This window comes from Melanerpes formicivorus, unplaced genomic scaffold (genome assembly GCF_026170545.1).
Source record: "Melanerpes formicivorus ecotype bairdi unplaced genomic scaffold, bMelFor1.0.p_v2 SCAF_17, whole genome shotgun sequence".
In the NCBI taxonomy this organism is placed as follows: Eukaryota; Metazoa; Chordata; class Aves; order Piciformes; family Picidae; genus Melanerpes; species Melanerpes formicivorus.
In genome coordinates, this window is record NW_027142369.1 from 10243006 (window position 1) to 10269242 (window position 26237).

Below are 26237 nucleotides of genomic sequence, written 5' to 3' on the forward strand. Positions count from 1 at the left end.
TGTCTCATCCCTACCTCTGTGGCCACTCCACAAGCAGTAAGTTCAGTTACTTTGTCAAGTACTTCAGTTATAGAATGACAGAATTATTTTGGTTGGAAAAGACCTCTAAGATCATCAAGTCCAACTGTTGAGCATGGCTGCTAAATGGTGTCCCGAAGTGCCATGTCTACTTGTTTTTTTAACACCTCCAGGGACAGTGACTCCACCACCTCCCTGGCAGCCTTTTCCAAGGCCTGACCACCCTTTCAGTAAAAGAAATTTTTTCTACCAATTAATCTAAACCTCCACTGGTGCAATTTTAGGCCATTTCTTTTCATTCTACCAGTTGATACTAGGGAGATGAGGCTGACCCCTACCTTGCTACAGCTCTTTCCAGGTAGTTGTAGAAAGCAATGAGGCTTCCTCTGAGCCTCCTCTTCTCCAGACAAAACAGCCCAAGTTCCCTCAGCCACTCCTTGTAACACTTGTTCTCCAGACCCTTCACCAGCTTTACTGCCCTTCTCTGTCACAGAGCACCGGAATGGGCTGCCCAGAGAGGTTGTGGAGTCTCCTTCTCTGGAGGCTTTGAAGACCCATCTAAATGTGTTCCTGTGTGACCTGTGCTAGATTTCTATGGTCCTGCTCCGGCAGGGGGGGTGGACTTGATGATCTTCCAAGGTTTCTAACATCCCATGATCCCCACCAGTCTTTTGGCCCAGCCATCCAACCAGCTTTTTATCCAGTGAAGCATCCACCAATCCAACACATGCAGCCAGTATCTCCAGAAGGAAGCTGTGTGAGATAGTGTCAAAGGCTTTATTAAAATCCAGGTAACACCCTCTGCCTTTCTCTTATCTTAGGACATTTTCCAGTATCCTGTAGGTTGCAGGTTCAGGGTCTGGTATGTTTAACTGTAAGGTGGGACAAGTCATAATATACACTCCACTGCTTCCCACACTAGCATAATTGTTGCTGACTGCTTTGGGCCTGGGTTGAGGTTAGGTCTAGCTGAGAACAGACTGAGGGCTCGTCTCCCTGCCAAAGAGGTAAGACTTAGCTCAAAACTTGTTGCCTGGTTTTACTCCTATATACCACATGTGTAACAGTGTGCTTCTGCCCTCCTTTCAATATACTTTTTAATATTTGTTTCACTGAACACTAACAACCCAGTCCTGAGTGAGAGGACAACACTAAGAAATTGGTGGGTATACATAATGACTTGTTTGAAGCAGACATCAGTGTCAGCCTACAGTGCAATGGTTATAATCAGCTGGCAGTAAAATGATTTAAAATAGGTTTCCTGGAAAGTTTACTTAAGGTATTTTCCCACTTTTTTTTTTTAGTGACATTTGGAAATAACTGCATGAAAGCTCATTTTATAGATTACATCAGCCCAACAATTTAATGTAACTGTACGTAATGAAAAGAAATTGCAGGCTATGAAATTTTCTTCAGACCTTTTAACATTGTTCAAATTCTTTTTCTCTGCATAGGTTCTTTAATGGCAAAAGAATTGAGTATCACGTCAGAAAATGACTATCAGCTCTTGGCAGAAAGGTTTGCATGGACATTTTTGACAACCTGGCAATGAAATAATGGTTAAGAGTTGGTGACTTCTAGAGAGACAGAAACTTAAATGATCTCCATTTGAAAGTAATTGCTTTCAAAATACAAAATAATGAGGGCAGAAGGAGAAATGAGCGTGCGTGTGCCTGTGTGCAGTGAAGGGCAGGGAGGATCTATCACTTATCTCTGGAAACAGCACTACTGTGAAAGCAGTAGCTATGAAATTGGTAGCTGGAACACAAGATTGGCTTCACTGGCCCAGCTACATGGAGCAATGTGCTGGCTCATTGGTGGTGAAAGACAGACAGCTCAGTGGGAAGCCAGCTGCTGGGTTGGGTTTACTCTCCTTACCTCTGACGAAGAAACTTTTCTTTGTGACAGCTCAGATCATTGTGGTTTCTCCCAACTTTCAGACTGAAACTTAACTTTTTGCATGAGACAAGGAGAAAGGGAACACACCAGTCAGAGGGATCAGGGTTTTCTCTGCCTTGGCATCACAGATTAACCCTTTGAACAGGCTCTCATATTATTGGGGAGGTCAAGCTCTCCCTTTGTCCTTCATGGTCTGTAGTGGCTCTAAGCCAAGGTACACAGGTCTAGGAGCAGAGTGCTAAAGGAAACTGTGCAGCATGCTGCAGCTCAAAGTGGTAGCATAGAGGAGACAGTGCAGGTAGGCAGAAAGCAGCTCCACCTGTAGGTCAATCTGGAAGGTCTCTGCTGGCACTAAGCTGCTCTCACCATCTGTGAAGAGGTCAGGTTAATATAAAGCAATACCTTGTGCTGCTGCCATCTCCACCATCTGCAGTTTTAGATCAGGCTTCATGGTCAGAGCTCCAGGCCATACAGAGCATGAGAACAATCAGAGTGGGAACATCCATTGTAGGAACAAATGGATGACAACCCCATTTTCTTTTGGAGAAGCAGGGAACCACAGATTTAGATTCCCACAAGCCCTGGTGGCACAGGACAGGCACCTCCCTCAAAACAGAGAGCAACTGCGCAGCATTTGCCTTGTCACTACAGAGCTCAGCCCTGGCATGGCTTGGAAGGGAAGGTCTTGAGACCCAACACTAGAGAAGCAGATGCTGCTCCTCCCAGGGGACAGCATCATCTACCTGTAGGGTGTTGGCCAGCTGCAGTGTCATTTTCTCCAGCTCCACCTGGGTGTCCCCCCAGCTCTGCTGTAACTGGCTGAGCTGCTCCTGGAGAGCAGCACTGGTCTCTGGATCCGAGACAGAGTGCAGCTTCTCTCCAGCATCGATGACTACGGAGAACATGGCTTGCCACCTCTGCAGAATCACTGCCTTACTCTTCAAGAGAAAGAAAAATTAAGTTTCTAAGCAGTTCTTTGCAAAAGGTTTAGAAGCCCACTGCTGACATTTCCCTTAGGAGGAAGTAAAGACTCCCAAAGGGCACAGGGCACTAAATTGTTCACATTCATAGAAGAGTAATTTCAGAAAAAAACAGATCCCTTCTGATCTATGAAACTATCCAATAGCTTTTCACAGACTCAGGTGCAGCAGTCTGAGTTATTGTGAACCAAAATGTAATTCAAATTCTGTCTGCACCTCTAGAATCAACCACTAAGGCAAATTTTTCAGAGGCAACAGCTCCGTTAATCATGACATACTCCAAGTGAAGTAAGCCAACAATAATCATCTGCCTACAACACAAACTGGTGTATAGCACAAGCAGAGCTGATCATTGTTTCTTTCTGTAAAGCGACAGCAGGAAGAAGGGCAATTTGGAGAGAAGGGAGAAGACTTTCTGGATTTTCTCACTAAGGAAAGCAGAAACACTCACCTGCAAAACCTACTGAAAAATCATCTCTACACAGAAGGTGAAAAGAATGATGAAATCAATAGGGCAAGTGCCAAATGGAACAGGGCTAAGGTATTAATCCATCAACATTAGGTGTGTGGGAACACAATAACCTTGCCTTGCAAACATCATTTAGTAAGTTTGCAGATGACACCAAGCTGGGTGGCTGTATCAATCTGCTAGAGGAAGCTTTACAGCAGGATCTGGACAGGTTAGACCCATGAGCCAAGGCTAAGTGTATGAAGTTTAACAAGGATAAGTGCCAAATCCTCCACCTGGGTCACAACAACCCCATGGTAAGTTACTCAGGGATGTGTGGTTGGAAAGCTGCATCTTGGGAGAGGGGCCAGGGGTTATTGGTTGATAGCCAACTGAATATGAGTCAGCAGTGTGCCCAAGTGGCCAAGAAAGCCAGTGGCATCCTGCTCTGTATTAGAAACAGTATAACCAGCAGGTACAGAGAGGTGATCATCCTCCTGTACTCAGCATGGGTGAGGCCACATCCTGAGTACTGTGTTCAGTTCTGGGCCCCTCACTATAGAGAGTACATCAAGGTTCTGGAGTGTGTCCAAAGAAGGGCAAGGAGGCTCATGAGGGGCCTGAAGCACATGAACTACAAGGAGCATCTGAGGGAGCTGGAGTTGTTCAGTCTGGAGACGAGGAAGCTGAGGGGACTCCTTATCATGCTCTACAACTATCTGAAGAGTGGTTGGAGCAAGGAAGGGGCAGCCTCATCTCCTTGGTGTCATGCAATATGATGAGAGGGAATGGTTTCAAGCTGTACCAGGGAAGGTTCAGGCTGGATATTAGGAAACACTTCTTCACTGAAAGGGTTATCAGACATTGGAATGGTCTGCCTAGAGCAGTGGTGGTCACCATCCCTGGGGGTGTTCAAGTGGCATGTGGACCTGGTGCTTAGGGACATGGTTTAGTGTTGACCCTTCAGTGCTGGGTAGAGGGTGGAACTAGACACCTTTGAGGTCTCTTCCAACTTGATACATTCTGTGATTCCGTGAATGCACTTGTGAAAAGTTTTAGATTGCTGCCCAGATCTGAGCATCCTGCAGCAGTGGCTCCAAGGACAGGCCCCTTGCCAGTGCTTTATCCTCTGCTCCTGTCACTTCCAGTCTATCCCTGCACACACAGGACCCATATGGCCTTTCTTGCCACATCCATGCCTGCTTCCTTCAGGCAAACTGCCAAGGCCTGCATTTAGGAGCCGAGTTAGATGCACGTTAACCTAGAGGCTACCTGCTGACCTGCACTTCTGCCTAACCTCCTGGCACTCTGCATTTCCATGTTCCTTTGTGTCATGTTTTTAAGGCATACCAGGCTACCAGATGAGAACTAGTGGCCAGAAAGTTTCCCAAAATAGGAAAATTTCAGTGTCCTTGTTTCCTCGTGTCTCTTCACAGCTTTAAGAACAAGCGGTTTCCCCATAAGACCATGTGGGTTTGAAGCTTTTTGCCTTACTAGACAAAAGTTGTTTCCATTTGAGAAAGAAACTAAGATTTTAGAGTGAAAACAAATAACTACAGTAGCTTGAAATCTATACTTAGGTTTCTAAGCTGGCAAAGGCTAAGAGAGTCCTGGTTCTCCACAGCTGTGATGAAGCCATTTGTAAGAAATCTGCAGAGGAACTCCTGAAGGACTGCCATAGTCTCAAAAGTCCATTGTTCTCTTTCTTCCTCTGCTGCACCACACAGCTAACATTCTGCCACGGCTCTTTCATCAATGTGACCTTCCATTTTACAAGAACAGTGCTGGGTTTCTGTTTGCAGCTTTGCATTCCAACTACAGTACCCACTATGCAATAAACTCTCTGCAGTCTTAAGCTTAGCCCTTCTCTCTTTTCCATCTTTTGAGCAAACAAAAAAACCCTTTTTTATGATGAAGAATGGACCATACAAGTAATTTCTGGTACTGTGGTAAGAAACAATAAGCATTAAACATTTACCTGAGGAACAAGCAGGTTCATGCAAGTGAGACAAAGTCTCTGATGATGCTGCAAAACTGATCTGTGCTTTTACCAGGTTGTTAAGCTGGGAGCTCTGTGCCCTGTGGTCATTCTAATTAGTTGGGGCAAGCCCACAACAAAAGCAGGAGAAGGGTCTGGACTCTGAGGTGCCTTGGTCTTTATCAGGTCTCTGGCAAGCTCTGGCTCCTGCCAGGTGTCTGTTAGGGGATTGTGTTGCTGTCAGGGCTTTGCCATTTTTTTCTTTCAGAAAGGTTGCACCTGCCACACACCCTCACTGCAAATCTGTGGTGGAAATGGGATGATGATTGAAGTTGGTGCCTTTTAAGGTACCTTTATGTATTGTGCAAGGGTTATAATCATGCAAGGCTTATAATCAACTGGAAACAAAATTATTTCAAATTGGTTGTGGGGAATTATTTTCTGTGAAGCACTGCTGGACCGAGGTGTCTTTAGCAGGCTGGAGCCAGGCACAGCTACCTGAGGCTGAGGTCAAGACACCTCAGTATAGGGGTGGCCTGTACTGTACAACTGAGAGGCAGTGGGTGATGCTGCCTGTACACAGTGTTCCTCTAATCATTGCACAAGTGTCAGTTTCATTTTAAAGATGAACTTTATAAATATGTGTGCACAGTTCTCTCCCAACATACTGTACACTATTCAGCAGGTTCAAAACTAGAAAAGTCATGACAATATTTATTTAAATTAGGGATAATCTACATTGTTGTGTTCATCTGGGAAACACATGCATTTGAAAGATGGTTAAAAAAGGCAGCATGCAACAGCCCTAAGCACGAGGATGCCATCCTTAAATCCAAACAATTGTACAAATCTTTAGTGAACATTTTGAATTAATAGAATACAACAAGAAAGATTCAAAAAGTGATGTGTGATAAAGCACAGCAGAGAGTGTATGTAGCAACACAGAGAGAGTGCTACCACTGAAGGCTCCTGGGCTGCTTCCTAAGATGGTGGAGGCCCATATGGATATTGCAACATAAGACTGAAAGAACGGGCAAAATTGTTAACATTCATGCAGCTGTAATATTCCTCAGAAGGTACAATCACAAAAGTGAGAGAGAAAACCAAAAGGAGGATCAATGCAAAAAGTAAAAATGCCCGTAATACAGCCCGGCGAAAGAATGATGGAGACTGAAGAAGTCCTTGTTGATTGCTTCTGCTGCTGGAAAGAACAGAAAAAAAGGCACTTCAGAGTTTGAATTAAAGAACTTGTTTTGACTTCCTCTCTAGGGTTCCCACTCCTCTTCCAAGATGCAGGGCTGCATATCTGCAGGGATCACAGTATCACTAAGGTTGGAAGTGACTTCGAGGATCATCGAGTCCAACCCGTCACCACAGACCTCATGACTAGACCATGGCAGCAAGTGCCACGTCCAATCCCCTCTTAAACTCCTCCAGGGACGGTGACTCCACCACCTCCCTGGGCAGCCCATTCCAATGACTAATGACTCTCTCAGTGAAGAACCTTCTCCTCACCTACAGCCTAAACTTCCCCTGGTGCAGCTTGAGACTGTGTCCCCTTGTTCTGGTGCTGGTTGCCTGGGAGAAGACACCAACCCCTTCCTGGCTACAACCACCTTTCAGGTAGTTGTACAGGGCAAGGAAGTCACCCCTGAGCCTCCTCTTCTCCAGGCTAAACAATCCCAGCTCCCTCAGCCTCTCCTCATAGGGCTTGTGTTCAAGGCCTCTCACCAGCCTTGTTGCCCTTCTCTGGACACATTCAAGTGTTTCGATGTCCTTCTTGAACTGAGGGGCCCAGAACTGGACACAGTACTCAAGGTGTGGCCTAACCAATGCAGAGTTCAGGGGCACAATGACTTCCCTGCTCCTGCTGGCCACAGTATTCCTAATGCAGGCCAGGATGCCATTGGCCCTTCTCTGCCATGGCATTGCTGAGATTAACCCTTTGAACATGCTCTCATATTATTGGGGGGGTCAAGCTCTCCCTTTGTCTTTCATGGTCTGTAGTGGCTCTAAACTGCAAATTTCTTTTTTCCACGTATGCTGGTGGAATTAACAGAAGATTTAAACCTAACATACTCCCCCCACTGGGTACAACTGGTATTTTCTCCAGTGGAAAGACAAGCCAAGGTACACAGGTCTCGGAGCAGAGTGCTAAAGGAAACTGTGCAGCATGCTGCAGCTCAAAGTGGTAGCATAGAGGAGACAGTGCAGGTAGGCAGAAAGCAGCTCCACCTGTAGGTCAATCTGGGAGGTCTCTGCTGGCACTAAGCTGCTCTCACCATCTGTGAAGAGGTCAGGTTAATATAAAGCAATACCTTGTGCTGCTGCCATCTCCACCATCTGCAGTTCTCCTGGTGAGCTGGTGAGAGAAAGAGCTTTTAGCATCCAAGTTTCAGAAACTGCAAGGAATTTCTCTGTCTCAAAAGGGACACTTACAGACTAAGATCAGACCAACATGAGGAGCAACAAGTCATGCTAACACCACCCTTGAACCTCAGTTTTACTGTTCAAAGTCTGAAGCAGGAGAGAGCTCCAGGCCATACAGAGCATGAGGACAATCAGAGTGGGAACATCCATTGTAGGAACAGATGGATGACAACCCCATTTTCCTTTGGAGAAGCAGGGAACCACAGATTTAGATTCCCACAAGCCCTGGTGGCACAGGACAGGCACCTCCCTCAAAACAGAGAGCAACTGTGCAGCATTTGCCTTGTCACTACAGAGCTCAGCCCTGGCATGGCTTGGAAGGGAAGGTCTTGAGACCCAACACTAGAGAAGCAGGTGCTGCTCCTCCCAGGGGACAGCATCATCTACCTGTAGGGTGTTGGCCAGCTGCAGTGTCATTTTCTCCAGCTCCACCTGGGTGTCCCCCCAGCTCTGCTGTAACTGGCTGAGCTGCTCCTGGAGAGCAGCACTGGTCTCTGGATCTGAGACAGAGCGCAGTTTCTCCCCAGCATCGATGACTACGGAGAACATGGCTTGCCACCTCTGCAGAATCACTGCCTTACTCTTCAAGAGAAAGAAAAATTAAGTTTCTAAGCAGTTCTTTGCAAAAGGTTTAGAAGCCCACTGCTGACATTTCACTTGGGAGGAAGTGAAGACTCAAAAAGGAAGTTACAAGGCACTAGTTGATTCACATTGATCTCCTGTCTGCTTTTTTGAGTTTCAAAAAATCACTTTAAACCATCAAATTCCTGGGCTGGTTTTACTTACATATAAAACAAAGAAGTGCATAACTATGTGCAAAACCAAGGAACTAAAAATTGACAAAGGAAAGGACTCCTTTTTTCCATGGCACATAAACTGCAAACTTACTACCCAAAGGAACTGCTGTCCAGATCAGAGCATCCTGGCACTCTGCATTTCCATGTACACCTCTGTCATATTTTTAAAGCATACCAGGCTACTAAATGAGTACATTGGCCAGGAAGTTTCCCAGTACAGTGAGCTTTTCACAGTGTTCCTGTTTTCTCATCTATGCTCACAGCTTTAAGAACAAGCATCAGCAAGCATTTTCCACCCAAAACCATGTGATTTTGAAGCCTTCCTGGAGAGGAGAAGTTGCTTCAGTCTGAGAAAAATCCACAGATTTTACAGTTAAGAGAAATAAACACAGTACCTTGAAATCTTTGATTAGATTCCTACGCTGGCAGTGCCTATGACAGTCCTGGTTCTTCACAGATGTGATGAAGCTCATTGTGTCATCAAGAAATCTGCTGAGACTCTCCAGGCTAAGCTGGAAGAGATGCCACAGCCTCACAAATCCATCAATATATTTCTTTCTGTGATGAACCACCCAGCTAACAATGTGCCATTGCTCATTCAACTCTGTGACCTTGCAAATGAACTGTCTCCTGAAAATGCAAAGCATAAAGTGTTAACATATTTTAGTCTCAGGGCTCCACTTTACAATAACTCTGCTGGCTTTCCATGGAAATCATTCTTCCCATGGTGGTATAGTGATCTCTAGAGTACAGCAATCACAGTAAACACTAAACACTTACCTGAGGAACAAGCAGGTTGATGCAAGTGAGACAAAGTCTCTGATGATGCTGCAAAACTGATCTGTGCTTTTAGCAGGTTGTTAAGCTGGGAGCTCAACCACCATGCAGTAGTGGGACCTAACTACCAAGTGACAAGGCTCTGTGTGTCGTTACTGAACCCATTCAAATAGGCCTTTGGCCTCTCCTACAGCATGGTTACATGATCCAGCTGATCTAGCTGCAGTGATTAAGACAACCCCCATCTACCAGTTCTGCTTCTCTGCAGAAGGCTGTGGCTCCAGATTAACTCTTGTACAAACACCTGTGTTTATGGGGGTAGCTGCAACACTGTTCAGACCAGCAGATTTGCTTAGCTTAGCCCTACTTTCCCTGTCAGCTTTGAGCCAAGCTATGGGCTTCAGACTAAAGTGGCTGAGGGGAGCACGCACACTCTCCTGCCAACTCTCTGGAAGCAGCAAGCTCTGGCAGAGAGGGGTAATGTCTTCACAGCAAAAACCTGAGGCAGCTGAGCCTCTGCCCACAAATATTACTTGCTGCTTTTCTGTCTCTCCACTGATGATGAGAAAACCATAAGATGGTACTGATAAAAGCCAGGTTTAGCTACCACCTGTTTTGGGTTTGTGGCTGAGGACTCAGTGGCCTGTGACATGTGCCAGGGCCATCATGGATGGCCTCACACCTCTGCACTTGAAGAAGTAGAAGGGTCTAGGAGAGGGAAAGGATCCTTCATAGGCAGTATGCTCACTGCCCTGTGTAAGAAGGCAGCTTCTCAGCCACAGCTACAGTTTCAACAGCTGCAGGGCAGCAGGAGACAAGGGAAGCCTCCTCTTCAGGGGAAGTTGTTTTTGTTAGGCAGGCCACACAGTTGCTATCCAAAATGCAGTCTGGCCATGGCACCAGTGTTCTTCCCATAGCACCTCTTCACATCTTTGCAAAGTGTGCCAGAAGGCAATCTAAAGAGTAAACCCAGTCAAGAATTTTGGGGTTGTGTCTTCATGACAGCAAAGATACAATACCAACTCTGTTAATTTGCTGAATTACTAAGGTCTAAGGGAGAAAAACAAATAGATTACCTTTTCTCTGCTTCTACAGATTCCAAGGAAGGTAGAACTTTTTCTATGATAGAATTAAATCTCTGCTGGTTTATGGAAACCTCAGTTTGCAGCCTCTGAAAATAGCAGGAGAACAGCAGCAGTAACTGTTCACTGTACAACCTTGGCAATGAACATTGGTCCTGCTCCTCTGCAGTGACAGCATTTATTTACTTTTAGATGTTTAAAACTCTGTTATTAAGTGCTAGTGTCAAAGGCATCCTAAGAGATCCCACACTGCTGGGATACCAGGAGGCGTTTGCACATATGTGATAGCAGAACCCACCAGGAGCTGTATGTTACAGGCAATCCAAAGCCTAATGTTTGCTGGACTCATTCATAAGAAATGCAATCTAGACAGAAACCTCTAGAATAAGTACCCCCAAAAAGCTACATAGAATGGCAAATTTACTCCCTATCACAACAAGCTAAAGTTTATTCTAGAAATCATTTCATTCTAATGAAGAAATTCATTGGAGGTCTAAGTAAAAGAGAGAAAAATAACTTTCTGTGGACCTTAATGAAAAGATCACCAACATGAAGAGACAGAACATCCCATAGTGTGAAGCTGTGGTCCACTGTGGCAGCATGAAGCTCACTGTAACAACACTTCATGATGTTTACAATTTACCACAACTCTGTTGGCTTTTTTTTGTTTGTTGTTTCCTTTTTTTCCTGCAGTGTTTAAGTGCAGTTTTTCCAGAAACTGCTGAACTAATTGCCCCAGGCTTCATTGCTCTGGGACAGGCAAAGAGGCAATAACCTCAGGGCTGGTGGAATTCGGGACTTCCATGACACAGCACTTCAGGATATAGTTCTAAAGGTAAGAAGGGATGCACCCATTCTGGAAAAGGATTTTCACCTTTCAGATTTTTCCTCTGAATAAGTGCTGGCCACTTTTCAAGAGTGAAATGTTCTGTAAAACTCAGAGAACTGAAAAGGGCATGGCACTTTCTAGTGATTTCCTCCCACCTTCACCAGTCAAGAAGATGCTTCTACTTTTAGATGTAGCTTTACCTCATACTCTCTCTGTTGCTCTTGCAGTTCCTCAAAGCATCCAGGAATACTTTTTTTTAAGATCCTGTGAATTTGTGTGGATTTCATGCACCTCACACATTTCTGAATAAATTTCTTTCCATCATTTTGAGGTTCCTCATGCACACTGTAGAGTAAATGAAATCTTGTGTCGGTGGTTGGTTTTCTGGTTATGTCTGCATATGGTCTAACACGGAGGCTGGCAGTAGGTAGGGTCATCTTCACCCATGAGCCGCCAAGGCTTTTCCTTCAAGTGACTGAATAACTGAGTAGACTGGAAGGTCAGGAAATACAGCTTGGAAAGCCCTTAAGAAAACTGGGCACAGACTGCAAGACATCCCGTGATTTAGTTTGGTTTTGGTTTTCCTCCCAGGAAAGAAGTTGGGAGGGTCCACAGCCAAGATAGCCAGCTGAAGTAGCCGATAGGGTATTCATTACCACACTGACATCATAGACTCATAGAATTGCTAGGGTTGGAAGGGACATCAAAGATGATCCAGTTCTAACCCCCCTGCCACAGGCAGGGAGACCTCACACTAGATCAGGTGGCTCAGAGCCACATCCAGCCTGGCCTTAAGAACCTCTAGGGATGGGGCTTCTACTGTCTCCCTGGGCAACCTGTTCCAGTGTCTCACCACCCTCATGGTGAAGAACTTTTTCCTAGCATCCAATCTGAATCTACCTATTTCTATTTTTCTTCTGTTCCCTCTAGTCCTATCATTACCTGACACCATAAAAAGTCCCTCACCAGCTTTCTTGTAGCCCCCTTTAAGATGCTGGAAGGCCACAATAAGGTCTCCTCAAAGCCTTCTCTTCTCCAGACTGAACAGCCCCAACTCCCTCAGTCTGTTCTCATAGGAGAGGCGCTTCAGCCCTCTGACCATCCTCATGGCCCTTCTCTGGACACATTCCAGCACGTCCAGATCCTTCCTGTAATAGGGGCTCCAGAACTGGATGCAGTACTCCAGGTGGAGTCTCACCATGCCTGCTATATATAAGGGAAGGGCTGGCCAGGGCACATAGGAGGGAGTACTTTGAGCAGGTGACTGTGGCAGTGGCAGGGTAGGATTCGGTGGCCAGGCTGGGCTGTTGCAATCAGCACGGCACTTTGTATCGCTTGTTGTCTAAACTATTGCATTAGTATTGTTGTTCTTCCTGCTTGTTTTTCTATCTTTGTGTTGCTCTGTTATGCTCTCCTTATCTCAGTCATGGGGGGGCTGCCTTTCTCTGATTTTTCCTGATTTTCCTTCCCTCCCCACCAGGGTGGGGGGTGAGGGTGGAGTAGCTGTGTGGAGCTTGACTGCCAGCTGAGCTTGAACCATGAAGCCATATACTGAAAGCCCACTGGCACAGCATCATCTTATGCTCTGTGAGCCATCACCAAAAAGCTAGTAACAGCTGCTCCTCACACTGCTACCCTGAGACAGGTGAGTTGTTTTACTACAGATTTACAAATCTGACAGACCTGAAGCCCTGCCTCTGCACATTTATTTTCTGAAATACTAATAAATGGGGCTTCTCTTTCACAAGCTTACCTATCATGAGCATTCATGATCTCTTCAAAGGATGAGGAGCAGTGTTTCTTCAGGTTATGGGCAGCAACCTGGAGCTTGCCCCAGCATTCTTCAGTGTTCTCTGATTCATCATGAAGAGACTGCAAAAGGGATCATTGCAATTAGTTGTGGCCATAAATGATCCAATAATAGCTTCCCCTGTAGAGAAGGATAAGGATAGGGTAGCAAGAATGGCCCAGCAAAAAATGTATTCTAAAAATTAAGCAGCTTATGTTGTGGTGACATGGTCCAAGTCCAAGTTAAAAAATCATGAAGGAAGCCGGTTTTAAATTCAGGTTTCTCTGAGCCTATTTTAAACTGTGTTTGGCTCTGTTTTCAGCCAATCTTCCCATGTGGATGAGACATGCACTGAGTTAGACATTAGCATGAGGAGTGGTGGTGGAGTGTACATGTCCACCTGGAGTCATAGAATCATAGAATCAATAAGGTTGGAAAAGACCTCAAAGATCATCAAGTCCAACCTGTCACCCAAGACCTCATGACTACTAAACCATGGCACCAAGTGCCATGTCCAATCCCCTCTTGAACACCTCCAGGGACAGTGACTCCACCACCTCCCTGGGCAGCCCATTCCAATGGCTAATAACTCTCTCTGTGAAGAACTTTCTCCTCACCTCGAGTCTAAACTTCCCCTGGTGCAGCTTGAGACTGTGTCCTCTAGTTCTGGTGCTGGTTGCCTGGGAGGAGAGACCAACTCCCTCCTGGCTACAACCACCCTTCAGGTAGTTGTAGACAGCAGTAAGGTCTCCCCTGAGCCTCCTCTTCTCCAGGCTAAGCAACCCCAGCTCCCTCAGCCTTTCCTCATAAGGCTTGTGCTCCAAACCCCTCACCAGCTTTGTTGCCCTTCTCTGGACACATTCAAGAGTCTCAATGTCCTTCTTAAATTGAGGGGCCCAGAACTAGACACAGTACTCAAGGTGTGGCCTAACCAGTGCTGAGTACAGGGGCACAATGACTTCCCTGCTCTTGCTGGCCACACTATTCTTGATGCAGGCCAAGTGCAATGGAGTGTAAGGACCTGGTGCTTCATATGGGGATGCCTTCCAGGATGGGCAGAAGACTAAAACTTCAAAGGATCTTTGCAATCCAAAATGGAGGTTCTGTTAGCCCACAGTAAGGCAGATGCTGTAGCAGCTGACCCGTACTTCTGAAACTTGCTGTACACCTGAATTGCACCTGAGTTGAACTGATGTGCTAAATAAAGAACAAAATCTAGCAATAGTCCTTCTTGCTGCCTTTTGGGGGGGGTGGAGGGGGGGGTGTTTAAAAAAAAAGTCCCACTGATTCCAGTGACACTGTGACAAAGAGGAAGCTGATCAGATAGCAGCTTCTGTCTTTTTCAGGCGAGTTTGCTTGCTTGGTTGTTTAAAGGCAGAGAAGGAAGTACAGAAAACAAGACAACTTCAGCAGATTTACCTGGACAGCGCTGATCTGGTTTCTCAAAGATTCCAGTAACTGCACAGAAGGTGCCTCCAGGCTGCCTTCTGTAAAATCTTCATGCTCCATTACTGACCGCACTGAGATTGCTCTGTAACTGTGCAACCTGCAAATGTTCTGCTTTGGTTACTATTTCATGGGTAGTCCTGACATACAAACTACAATTTAAATGGACTTAAATGTCTAAGGTCAGTGCTCGCTTCACGATAACCCAACAAGAATTTTCACAAGTTGAAGTATTTTCCTACTTGGTAAGGAACTGTGCAGGCTTCAGACCAAGCCTGAAGTACAAGAATTTGCTGGAAATAAGAATGCCACCAGAGTCCAAGGTAGCACTGTCCTGTCACAACTCCAGAGAACACCCCAAAAAGTAAAAAAAATACTGAAACAATGAATTGCTTATTCCTTTCTGCCAATATCAACCTGATGTGGGAGAAAGTAGAGTGCCTTAATCTTCTTTAGAAGCAAATAGCTTGATCCAGAGACCAAGTTGCCTTATAATGAAAATTCTAATAGAAATTATTCTGTATGGAAGACAGAACTGCAAGACTGGATAGCTATGATCCCTTGTGCCAGTGTGCTCTAACAATGCAGACTCAATGGAATCACAGTCTAGCCACTTCAGGATTCTCATATAAAATTAAAAGGAGGGATATACCTTTTGGATTTTATGCTTCTCATTATTACAGTAATTTAGTCTCTATGGGGGCAAGCATGGTTTCTTCCATTTTCTACCTGTAGACGCTGCAGACAGAAACCCAGAGTCCTGCTCCAGGATGGTTTGTTACCCTGCCCTTCTTTTATCAGGCAAGCACCTAAGGTGTGTCCTGGGTTAGACAAAACGGGCATCCACATCACTATTTTTAGTCATGCCAGTACCAGCTGCTTTGAGGCCAGCAAGTGAGTCTCCAAGGAACTTGCCAGATGCCCTAGTAGTTCAGTTCTAACTCTGCATCCATGCAGTGGAAGATGAGAACTTTTTTACAGCAGCTGACCCCAAACAGACAGCACAGATCTTAGGATCCTGGTATCCAAGTCCCAGGCACACATGGGGTGATGGATTAATTAGTCTCATCTGCATCATGATCTAGGGTGGATGTGATCTTGTATTGCTAATCGCTGCCCGTACAGGGCAGACGTTACGGAGGGCAGACGTTACGGAAGGCAGACCCCCGGCCCCGGCCACGACCCCTGCCCGCCTGCCCGCACCTCTCTCGCGGACCGCGCTTCTCGCGCTGCCGGCGCCTCCTGTCGCCCGTCTGCAGCCAAGCCGCCGCACCACGGCCGCTCGCGGCGCTCCCTCGCGCTCGACAGCGTTCCCGGCGCCGGCTTTTAACAGGAGCGCAGCGTCGCGTTGCCGCAGCAACAGCCTCGCCTCCCATTGTGTGGGATCCCTCGTGTGGGGTCCATTTTGCGCTCACGCCAGTGTTCAAGCATTCTAGCAGTGGACAGTAAACTTGGTGGTGGCTCAGAGAATGGAAAAATAACCTCTAGTTGCCTTAGCTAGTTAGAATACATCATACCATTGTCAGACAGACCTCCACATGGAGACTGTATGTGGACACGTATAATGAGCTGGCCAGGAGTCAGGACATGTACAAATACACTTCAGTAATGTAAGCTACTGAAGTGTAAGCTAAGTAGTGTCAGATACTGTGGCTCCATTTCCTCTCACCTGTCTGGAAAGAGGCCTCTGTGCTCCTGGAGAGTGCTAGCACATTGAATTATTGCCCGGCAGCAGATCAACACTCCTTCCCTACTGTTCACAACCCTCTGTGCTCTGTCATTCATCTGGTTCTCAATCCGCCTCACTGTCCCTTCACGTAACCCTGACTTCTACACTTACCCGTGAGGATGTTATGGGAGACAGCATCAGAAGCCTTGCTAAAGTCAAGGTGGAAGACATCCATTACTCTCATCATCTTCCGAGCTGGTCACACCACCATAGAAGGCTATCGGATTAGCCAAGCATGATTTCCCCTTGGTGAATCCAGGTTGGCCACTTCTGATAATCTTTTCCTCCATGTCAAAGACAACCTCCAGAATGAGCTGGTCCATCACCTTTTCATGGATGGCAGTGAGGCTGACTGGCCTGTGGTTTCCTAGATCCTCCTTCTTGCACTTTTTGAAGACTGGAGTGATGCTGGCTTTCCTCCAATCCTCAGGCACCTCCCATGTTCTCCATGACCTTTCAAAAATGATGGAGTGGCTTAGCAATAACCTGAGCCAGCTCCGTAAATGAAACCAAAATGGCTTGGCAATCCTGACAAAATTGCCATTTCGGATGTCAGTCAGGAATATGCTACTGCACAGCTGATTCCTAAGCTTTAAGAAACTTTCTTTCTAGAAAGATGAACCAAAGTGTGTGTGCAAAACCTCCTGCTCAAGGGTATCCAAGAAAGATCACTCACCCAAAAGGCAAAAGGGCTCACTCAAGAACATATCCAGAAGCAATGTATACTCATCAAAGAGGGATGAGGACTCAACCCACAGAAGTAGCCAGAGGATGTCCCAGTCAAAGGGGTGGGACTGCAAGGCCCCTTACGCTGAGGGGATTCAACTTAAAATGTCTCTTAAATGGCCATGCATACCCTAGCTGAGTGTGCCCTGTGGTCATTCTAATTAGTTGGGGCAAGCCCACAACAAAAGTAGAAGGGTCTGGACTCCGAGGTGCCCTGGTCTTTATCAGGTCTCTGGCAAGCTCTGGCTCCTGCCAGGTGTCTGTTAGGGGATTGTGTTGCTGTCAGGGCTTTGCCATTTCTTTTCTTTCAGAAGGGTTGCACCTGTCACACACCCTCACTGCAAGTGTGTGACGGAAATGGGATAATTGAAGTTGGTGCCTTTAAAGTACCTTTATGTAGTGTGCAAGGGTTATAAACAACTGGAAACAAAATTGCTGGAATGTGTCCAGAGAAGGGCAGCAAAGCTCATGAGAGGTCTGGAGCACAAGTCCTATGAGGAGAGGCTGAGGGAGCTGGGGTTGCTTAGCCTGGAGAAGAGGAGGCTCAGGGGAGACCTTACTGCTGTCTACAACTACCTGAAGGGTGGTTGTAACCAGGTGGGGGTTAGTTTCTTCTCCCAGGCAACCAGCACCAGAACAAGAGGACACAGTCTCAAGCTGCACCAGGGGAGGTTTAGGCTGAATGTTGGAAGAAATTCTTCACAGAAAGAGTGATTGGCCATTGGAATGGGTTGCCCAGGGAGGTGGTGGAGTCACCATCACTGGAGGAGTTTAAGAGGGGACTGGATGGGGCACTTGGTGCCATGGTTTAATTGATTAGATAGTGTTGGATGACAGGTTGGACTCGATGATCTCAAAGGTCTTTTTGATCCTGGTTAATTCTATTCTATTCTATTCTATTCTATTCTATTCTATTCTATTCCGGGGAAACAGTTTTTGTGGAACCCAGATGTCTTTAGCAGGCTGGAGGCTGGGCATGGCTACCTGAGGCTGAGGTTGAGACACCTCCAGTATAGGACTAGCCTACCCTGACCCATCTTTGCATACACAGCTTGGATGTAAACTCCTGTATGGTGCCACTACTGAAATGTACTTTATCATACGGTCTAACTTTACTGAAGTATGCTGCTACCTGGCTCTGGCCCGCCTGATCTAGTGTGGGTTGTCCCTGCCCATGGCAGGGGGGTTGGAACTAGATGATCCTTGTGGTCCCTTCCAACCCTGACTGATACTATGATACCTTTGCAAGCTTAACTGCAGCATGGTTAAAGTACTAGTTTAGTTTAACATCCTGGAAATAGTTGGGATTTTTTTTGACACCATGCTTGGGAAGAAGCTGTTGGTTTGCTGCAGGAACTGTCTGTATCTGGGTATAAGAATGCAAAGCAACTTTCTTCATGAAGTTGCCAGAAGATAAGAAAAAGTCATGACCTTATTTGTTTACATCAGGGATAGTCTACATAGTCAGGTTCATCTAGTAAATATGTGCATTGTCAACCATCTCCAGGCAGTGCAACCATTTCTTATTTCAGTGGCGGTATCAAAAGGCAACACAGCAGTCATAACCGCTATAACACCATATATAAAACAACAAAGTTGTGCAACCTTTTATTGAACACATCAGATGAATAAAGTACAACCAGAAAGATTAAAAAAAGATGGAGATTTGTTTGCACCAAGTGACTACAGTACCAAAAAGACACAGGTCATGTGAATTGTGTGCAGAAATAATTTCAGGCAAAGTGCCTCTTCACCTGCGTGTTTGTCATGCTAACCAGAAACAGACTGCTGTGTCTAAGATTCTGTGGTGTAGTTTCTGCATCTAGTAACTCAGTATTCAATCATCTTGCAAGCTTAAGAATACTGCACCTACAAAATAGTGTATCTCTTGCATCAAAGTATAAAGTGTGTTGCTTACAGTTTAAAAATCTATAGAAAAAGTTTGCTTTCCATACAAAAATGCTGAGATTTTGACCAGATATACATTTTGAGATGTGAAATTTAACACATTTCCTGCAACAGGAAAAGGAGGCTATAAACGTGAGGCAGCAGCAACCTGCACAGAGGTGTGCAGGATGCAAGGGTGCTGCAGTGGCTAGTCTGGGAAACTAACACAGTACAAAGTCTCTGTATTGTATTACGTGCCATCACTGCTTGGTTGATGCTAGTTGCATGAAGAAAGCACTGCAGAGAGTGTGTTTGGGGATAGCTGAAGGTTCTTGGGGTGTCCCTAAGTTGGTGGAGGCCCATTGGTGTATCGCAGCATGGGATAAAAAGAACGGGCAAAATTGTTTGCCTGGGTGCAGCTGTAATCTTCCTCAGAAGATGGGATCATGCAAGCCAGAAGTAATAGCAGGAGAAAGAACAACTGAAGAGGTAAAGCTGCTCTTAATACACGGTAAAAGAAGGAGGGAGATCGAGGAATTACTTGAGTAGTTTGTAGATGGCTTTCTCCTCTGGAAAGGAAAAAACAAAGACAGACACAGAGACAAAAAAAAAAAAAAAGAAAAAAAAAAGAGAAAAACATGCACTTTAGAGTTTGAATTAAAGAAATTGTTTTAACTCGCTCTCTTAGGTTCCCACTACCCAGTGAGTCCCATCAGCCTTGTAGTAGTCAGGACACTAAGCTCTCCATACTCTCTTGCCAGCTTCCCAAACAGAGTGACTCAGAAGCTGAAGAGCAATGGAGACAAATTCCTCCCAAGTGCGCCACATGTGGCATCTCAAAAGCCACTGAACCCCCTCAGGTGCCTCTGTATAATAGATTTGCTGTTCTTAATGAACCTGTTTTTACCAAAAACAATGTTTAGCAAGTGAAGCCAACTAACAGCAGCTATGAAAGCTTGTCTCCATGGAGAAAGACCTTGGCGTGCGGGTGGACAGCAAGTTTTCCATGGAACAACAATGTGCCCTTGTGGCCAAGAGAGCCAATGGTATCCTGGGGGGCATCAAGAAGGGTGTGTCCAGAAAGTCTAGGCAAGTTCTGTCTCTCTACTCTGGCCTGGTGAGACCACACCTGGAATACTGTGTCAAGTTTTGGGCTCCCTAGTTCAAGAAAGTCAGAGAACTGCTGGAGAGAATCCAATGGAGAGCCATGAGGATGATTAGGGAACTTCAGCATCTCCCCTATGAAGAGAGACTGAGATCCCTGGGGCTATTTAGTCTTGAGAAGACTGAAAGGGGATCTCATCAATGTGTATAAATATCTGAGGGGTGGGTGTCAAGTGGATGGGGCCAAGCTATTTTTGGGGGTGCACAGTAATAAGACAAGGAACAATGGGTTCAAACTTGAACATGGAAGATTTCACTTCAACATGAGGAGAAATGTCTTTACAGTGAGGGTGATGGAGTGCTGGAACAGGCTGCCTAGGGAGGTTGTGGAGTCTCCTCTGGAGACTTAAAAAACCCACCTGGATGCATTCCTGTGTGGACTACCCTAAGTGATCCTGCTTTGGCAGGGGGGGTAGACCCAATGATCTCTTGAGGTCCCTTCCAAGCTCTGATACACTGTGATACTGTGATACCCTTCCAAGATGCAGGGCTGTGTATCTACAGGAAAATGCCCTACACATGAAACATTTTAACTATGATTTGAGAGTGTGCCAGACTGCTCAGTGGCAAGCCAGCTGATGGGTTGTGTTTGCTGTCCTTACTGCTGAGGAAGAGAGCCACTGTTCAGAGTGATCAGGCTTCTCTCTGCCTTGGCATCTCTGTGATCTATCATTTGAAGAAACCTTCATGTACCAGGGCAGAAGTTCTCCCTTTGTCCTTCATAGTATGTAATAAGTGGCTCTAAGATGCAAGTTTCATGCATGCTGGTGGAACTAACAGAAAGTTTAAAACTAAAACATTCCCCTACTTGGCACAAACCAAAATATTTTCTCAGGAGTGAAGACAAGCCACGGTTGCACATCGGTGTAGAAGCAGCAATGCTAAAGGAAACCATTCACCATGGTGCAGCCTGGCAGGTAGTAGAGACACTACAGGTAGGCAGAAAGTACTTCCACCTGTATGTCAGCCTGGGAGGAACAGCTGCCCAGGTTCTGCTGGCACTCAGATGTTCTCACCATATGTCAAGAGGTCAGGTCAATATAAAGCAATACCTTGTGCTGCTGCCATCTCTGCCATCTGCAGTTCTCCTGACGAGCTGGTGAGAGAAACAGCTTTTAGCATCCAAGTTGCACAAACTACAAGGATTTCTCTGTCTCAAAAAAGACACTTGTAGACTTTAAAGTCCTGTTGTACATTTTGTAATAAGATACATGCATCTAAAAGGCTAGATGATTATGTCTGAGGAACTTCCAGGTTAAATATGTCAAAGAAAGCTATACGCTGTTCTGAAAATAGTAGGAAAAAAAAGACTTGCCTTCTTCACATCAGGGATGGATTCTGCTGCAACTGGATTATAGGCTCCAGCATCCAAGTCATCTGGAACTAGCAGGAATGTTCTGGTATCCTAAAAGGTAATCACACCTTCCTCCTTAAAATACATGTTCAGAACTCCCAACAGATGAAATGCCAAGAGCCACCTTTTACTGCCCCTCTGGAGGTGCACAGCCCATTGCCTCTTTGGATGTGCATAAGCAGTGGCAAGCAGAGGCTCCAGTTCCCCAGCAGAAGAAAAAGGGAAAAGGCTTTACTCTGCACAGCCTGAAGGAATTACAATGGAACAGGTGCCTACAGGAATTAACCTGACAATCTCTCTATCTGACAGCTCTCAAGGTAGGTGATGTATTGCTATGAACTACAGCTCCTGAGCATTCTTTTCCTCCTCCTAGCATGATGCGTGGTATGGATCATAGGATGATTCAGGTTGGAGGGCACCTCAGTATATTTACCTAGTCAATCCTTCTGCTCAGAGCAAGGTCAGCTATGAGACCAGACCAAATGCCTTAGTCAAAGCTTTTTCCTGTTTGCTCTTCAAACCCCTCCAGGATGGAGACTATACCACCACTCTGGACAACCCATTTCAGTCCTGTATTAACCTCATGGTGCTCAGTGTTTCCTATAGCTAGATTTCTTTTTTTGAGCTTATGAAGGTGGAAATACTTAAGTTTTAAGCCAATCTTTTACAAATGTCTTTACTCTTGGCGTGTTATTGCTTTTCAGTAAAAAAGATCCATGAACAAACACTTAAAACTCAGGCTCACCAGTTTTCCTTGTATTGTTTTTAAGTCACGTGAAACTTGTTCAATAAGCTGTTTCAGTTTCTTTCCAATGACGTGGACTTTCTCATCAGCTTCAATGTAATCACCATCTGATTTGAGCAGCAGGTAAGCAGTGAGCTCTTGAAGTGAGTTTACTTTAAGCTGTTGTTCCAGAAGCTCTTTCTCCAGTTGCTTAGAACAAACAAAAAAATCAGTACAACAGAATGTTACTCTCAGCGTTAAAGATGTTCTCACAGAATCATAGAATGGTAGAGGTTGGAAGGGACCTCTGGAGATCATCTAATCCAACACCCCTGACAAAGAAGGATCACATAGGGCAGGTCACACAGGAACGTATCCAGACAGGTCTTGAAAGTCTCCAAAGGAGACTCCACAACCTCTCTGGGCAGCCTGTTTCAGTGGTCATAAAAGGAGGAGCTCTGGAAAGTTTTCAAGAACAACTCAACCTGCCTGAGAACCTGCAATACATAGGAATGGCTGTTACAGCTACATAAGACATGAAGTTCTCTTGAAGAGAATGGTTGTACCTGCTTAAAATCATTCTAGTGGTAATTAATCCTTATGGAAAAGACATGAAACCTTAGAAATCAGCAGTCTTTCACCAGCATAAAGACTGTTCATAGGGAACTAAATGATGATGCTTAATTACAGAAAAATGCCACAGAAAAGGCACTCTCTTAGTCTGTATCAGAAACCAGCCACGTGCCTGAGTAGAGCAGGTTGGAGGACAGGCTACAGACATCTTACAAATAAACGTATTGTTCTTTGTTGTGCAGTGAGGGTTACTGACTCACTGGAAGAATTGAGCTGCTGTAGTTAAGACTGCACTTACCATTAGCTCTTTCTGGCATTCCAGTATTGTATTGGGGTCAGCATTTGGATCTGTGATTTGTGCTTCATTTCTTCGGCTATCAGCACTTGCTAACCACAGGATTAGTTTTTGGCTCTGATCATGGAAGTCCTAGAGAAACAACAGATTTGCTCATGAGAGAAAAAACAAAAAACATGACAGTGCTTTCACCTGACTTTGCCTACAAACCAAATGACCAGCCCACTGTAAACAGCAAGTAACAAAAACTAGCGAGGCTACGGCAACCTAGTTAAATTATTCCACCTTTTGTTATACCAGGTATTATCACACCAGGGTAGTATCCTGTTGAAAGATATTTTTACCAAACGATTTAAGCCAGAGTTCTGAGAATCCACTCCCTCGACGTGTAGGAATTCTCTCTCTTCCCTCTCCCCTTACCTATTCCTCAGTAGAACTCAGTAGAAGAGTTTTGCCTTGTAAGCTGGTATGTGGTACACACCTGGCATTGCAGTAGGGCTTGTCGTAAACCTTTCTTCCATCTGTCCAATACATGAGTTGCTTTCTCCCAGTGCAAGTTCACCTTCCGAAGCCTGTTCTGAAGCTCTTTGAACTCTGTGCTATCTGCTTTCTGGAATTCTTTGCTGCTCAGGTTCACGGAAAGCACGACCGCCTTGTAGCTGTCAAATGCTTTAAGCATGTCCTGGTAGGAAAAAGGGATTAGGAGTGTCTATGAATAATGAAAAACATGTTGTTTATTTCCAATAATACCACATCCTCAAAAGAATCACAGGTATTCGGGATACTGGGGAAACTGGAGAAAGCTATTTGGATCACATGGCTTTTCACATACTGCTAAAGAATGTATTAAGTAGGTGGCCTTTATAAAGCCTTCACTCTGAAGGAAACAAATCTGGCTGCTCTTGTGTTTCTCCCTAAATCACAGGCACTATGGCTTAATCCACATCTGCCCTTCCTTCCTCTGAGCTATTTCCTTCCCTGACATTTGAACAAATATTCCCCCACGTTATCACATGGCATATCCTCTTGACTTAAGAAAAAAATAAATCAGAAGAATAATGCTGAAAGGGACATCTGGAGATCTCCACCCCAATGGGGCCAACTTCAAAATTTGTGCAGGCTTCTCACTCACACTTTTAGTATCTTTGCGGGCAGACATTCCCCTGTTCCCCACTGTTCTTTTTCTTCTCTCTAGTCAAGAGTTTCTGTCAGCCCATTTCTCTGACTTCTCAAGGTCCTCGTGAATAACAGGGGCCTGCTTTCCTCCTCTCCCTTAAAACTGCAGTGGGAAATAATGTGCCAAGTCACAGGTGCAGCTATGCAGCCCCTATTTCTGAAGCTTTGTTTTGTTTTTTTTTTTAAATGAATGCCAAACAATGCCTCCTACCTTGAAGAAATTTACCATTTGAATCAAGGGCACTCAGTGTTCTTCAAGCTGTGGGCTACTGCAGTGGAAAAGGAGGAGCTGCAGAACAATTCCTGCAATCAACAGCTTGTATTGCTTTTCTTAGCAGCCTTTAGGACAGTCTCTATATTCTCCAGATCTGTGTCCCACTGTTTGAAATCTGCTCTGAATTACTTTTCATCCCACAAAAGGATCCTGTCTCTCTTTTTCAGGCAAGCAAATTTCTTCCAGTTATCAAATAATACAAACAGTCCACCACAGGCTTCAAAACTCAGTAAGCCAGTCTGCAGGCAGGCTGGCTTTATCCTTATCCAAGGCAATTGGGGTGTCCTGACAGCTCACAAAGCTCATGCCCTGGAGCATGCTGGCTCTTGTAGAGACCCAGAGAGAGCCAAGCTGTCTGAAAAGGGGATTTACAGCCAGCTGGACTCTTAAGAAAAGGTCAGACACTCAACTGCAGCCTGAAGGGAAGCACCTCCCTCCACTCCCAAGGCATCACTGAACCTTTCTTAGCATTTAGTGTTTAAATCAGACTAGATGATGCAATCACTCTCCTTACTGGAGTCATGCACTGGAATGCAGAGTCATGCTCCCTGGCTTAATGACTACTATTCTGGGATGTATGAGCCTAAGCACTGTCTCAACATGCTGAAGAATCATAGACTTGTTAGGGTTGGAAGGGACCTCAAGGATCATCTAGTTCCAACCCCCCTGCCATGGGCAGGAACACCTCACACTAGACCAAGTTGCCCAGAGCCACATCCATCCTGGCCTTAAAAACCTCCAGGGGTGGGGTTTCTACCACCTCCCTGGGTAACCTGTTCCAGTGTCTCACCACCCTCCTGGTGAAGAACTTCTTCCTAACATCCAGTCTGAATCTACCCATTTCAAGTTTTTTTTTCCATTCCCCCTAGTCCTATCATTACCTGACACCCTAAAAAGTCCCTCCCCAGCTTTCTTGTAGGCCTCCTTCAGGTACCGGAAGGCCACAATAAGGTCTCCTCAGAGTCTTCTCTTCTCCAGACTGAACCACCCCAGCTCCCTCATCTGTCCTCATAGGAGAGGTGCTCTGACCATCCTCATGGCCCTTCTCTGGACACACTCCAGCACATCCAGATCCTTCCTGCAACAGGGACTCCAGAACTGGCTGCAGTACTCCAGGTGGGGTCTCACCATAGCAGAGTAGATGGGGAGAATCACCTTCCTTGACCTGCTGGCTATGCTTCTCTTGATGCAGCCCAGGATGTGGTTGGCATTCTGGGCTGCAAGTGCACACTGGTGGCTCGTGTTGAACTTCTCATCCACCAGCACCTCCAAGTCCTTTTCGTCAGGGCTGCTCTCAAGCCAGTCACTGCCCAGCCTATATTGGTGCTTGGGATTGCCCCGACCCAGATGCAGGACACTGCACTTGGTCTTGTTGAACCTCATGAGGTTTTCATGGGCCCACCTCTCCAGACTGCCAAGGTCCCTCTGGATGGATCCCTTCCTTCCAGCTGCACCACACAGCTTGGTGTCATCAGCAAACCTGCTGAGGGTGCACTCAATGCCACTGTCCATGTCACCAACAAAGTTGTTGAACAACACTGTCCCAGGACTGATCCCTGAGGGACTCCACTTGTCACTGGCCTCCACTTGGACATGGACCCATTGACAGCCACTCTTTGGGTGCGGCCATCAAGGCAGATTTTTATCCACTGAATGGTCCATCCATCAAACCCATACTGCACCAGCCTGGAGACCAAGATGTCATGCAGAGCACTGTTGAAGGCTTTGCTCAGGTCCAGAAAGCCCTCTTCTGTCCTACAGAGCGTCTTGTTTGTAAGCATCATCCCAAGTATGCTGCCAAATGGACCAGTAGCCGCAGATTTCAGGTGATTCCTTATGAGGCTGCTGGCAGAATGTGAGCA

The 26237-nt window shown here is 45.7% G+C and overlaps 2 protein-coding genes across 8 annotated transcripts in view; both read right to left on the reverse strand.

The window, feature by feature from the left end:
* Positions 1-5976: 5976 nt before the first annotated feature.
* On the reverse strand, positions 5977-16850 carry LOC137446509 (nesprin-2-like). Of its 4 annotated transcripts, none has more exons than XM_068149173.1 (9): positions 16314-16850; positions 14447-14573; positions 12992-13110; positions 11439-11583; positions 10404-10498; positions 8946-9180; positions 8141-8335; positions 7642-7685; positions 5977-6521 (listed from the first exon to the last, which is right to left on the reverse strand). In XM_068149173.1, exons 2-9 carry the CDS (start codon positions 14534-14536, stop codon positions 6305-6307), a joined length of 1140 nt encoding a protein of 379 aa, XP_068005274.1. In that variant the 5' UTR covers positions 14537-14573; positions 16314-16850; the 3' UTR covers positions 5977-6304. The 4 variants fall into 4 exon arrangements, with proteins under 4 accessions (XP_068005274.1, XP_068005273.1, XP_068005276.1 ...); XM_068149172.1 differs by having other exon boundaries at positions 5977-6524; XM_068149175.1 differs by lacking the exon at positions 10404-10498 and having other exon boundaries at positions 5977-6524; positions 8946-9062.
* Positions 16851-18511: 1661 nt separating this feature from the next.
* The window catches only part of LOC137446378 (nesprin-2-like), a 190285-nt gene continuing 182559 nt past the window's right edge, over positions 18512-26237 (reverse strand). For all 4 annotated transcript variants that reach the window (XM_068148919.1, XM_068148917.1, XM_068148916.1 and 1 more), the window contains 6 exons: positions 23407-23607; positions 22929-23057; positions 22079-22267; positions 21295-21384; positions 21032-21075; positions 18512-19384 (listed from right to left, as the gene is read on the reverse strand). In XM_068148919.1, the coding sequence (XP_068005020.1) occupies positions 19159-19384; positions 21032-21075; positions 21295-21384; positions 22079-22267; positions 22929-23057; positions 23407-23607 (879 nt within the window). In that variant the 3' untranslated portion in view covers positions 18512-19158. The remainder of the gene's footprint in view (positions 19385-21031; positions 21076-21294; positions 21385-22078; positions 22268-22928; positions 23058-23406; positions 23608-26237) is intronic.

Coding starts and splice junctions, on each gene's coding strand:
- LOC137446509 (XM_068149172.1), bottom strand. CDS start 14,536: ATGGAGCATGAAGATTTTACAGAAGGCAGCCTGGAGGCACCTTCTGTG. Junction 11,584..12,991: donor ATCATGAATGCTCATGATAG/GTAAGCTTGTGA, acceptor TTTACTCTACAG/TGTGCATGAGGAACCTCAAA. Junction 10,499..11,438: donor AGCAACAGAGAGAGTATGAG/GTAAAGCTACAT, acceptor TGCTATTTTCAG/AGGCTGCAAACTGAGGTTTC.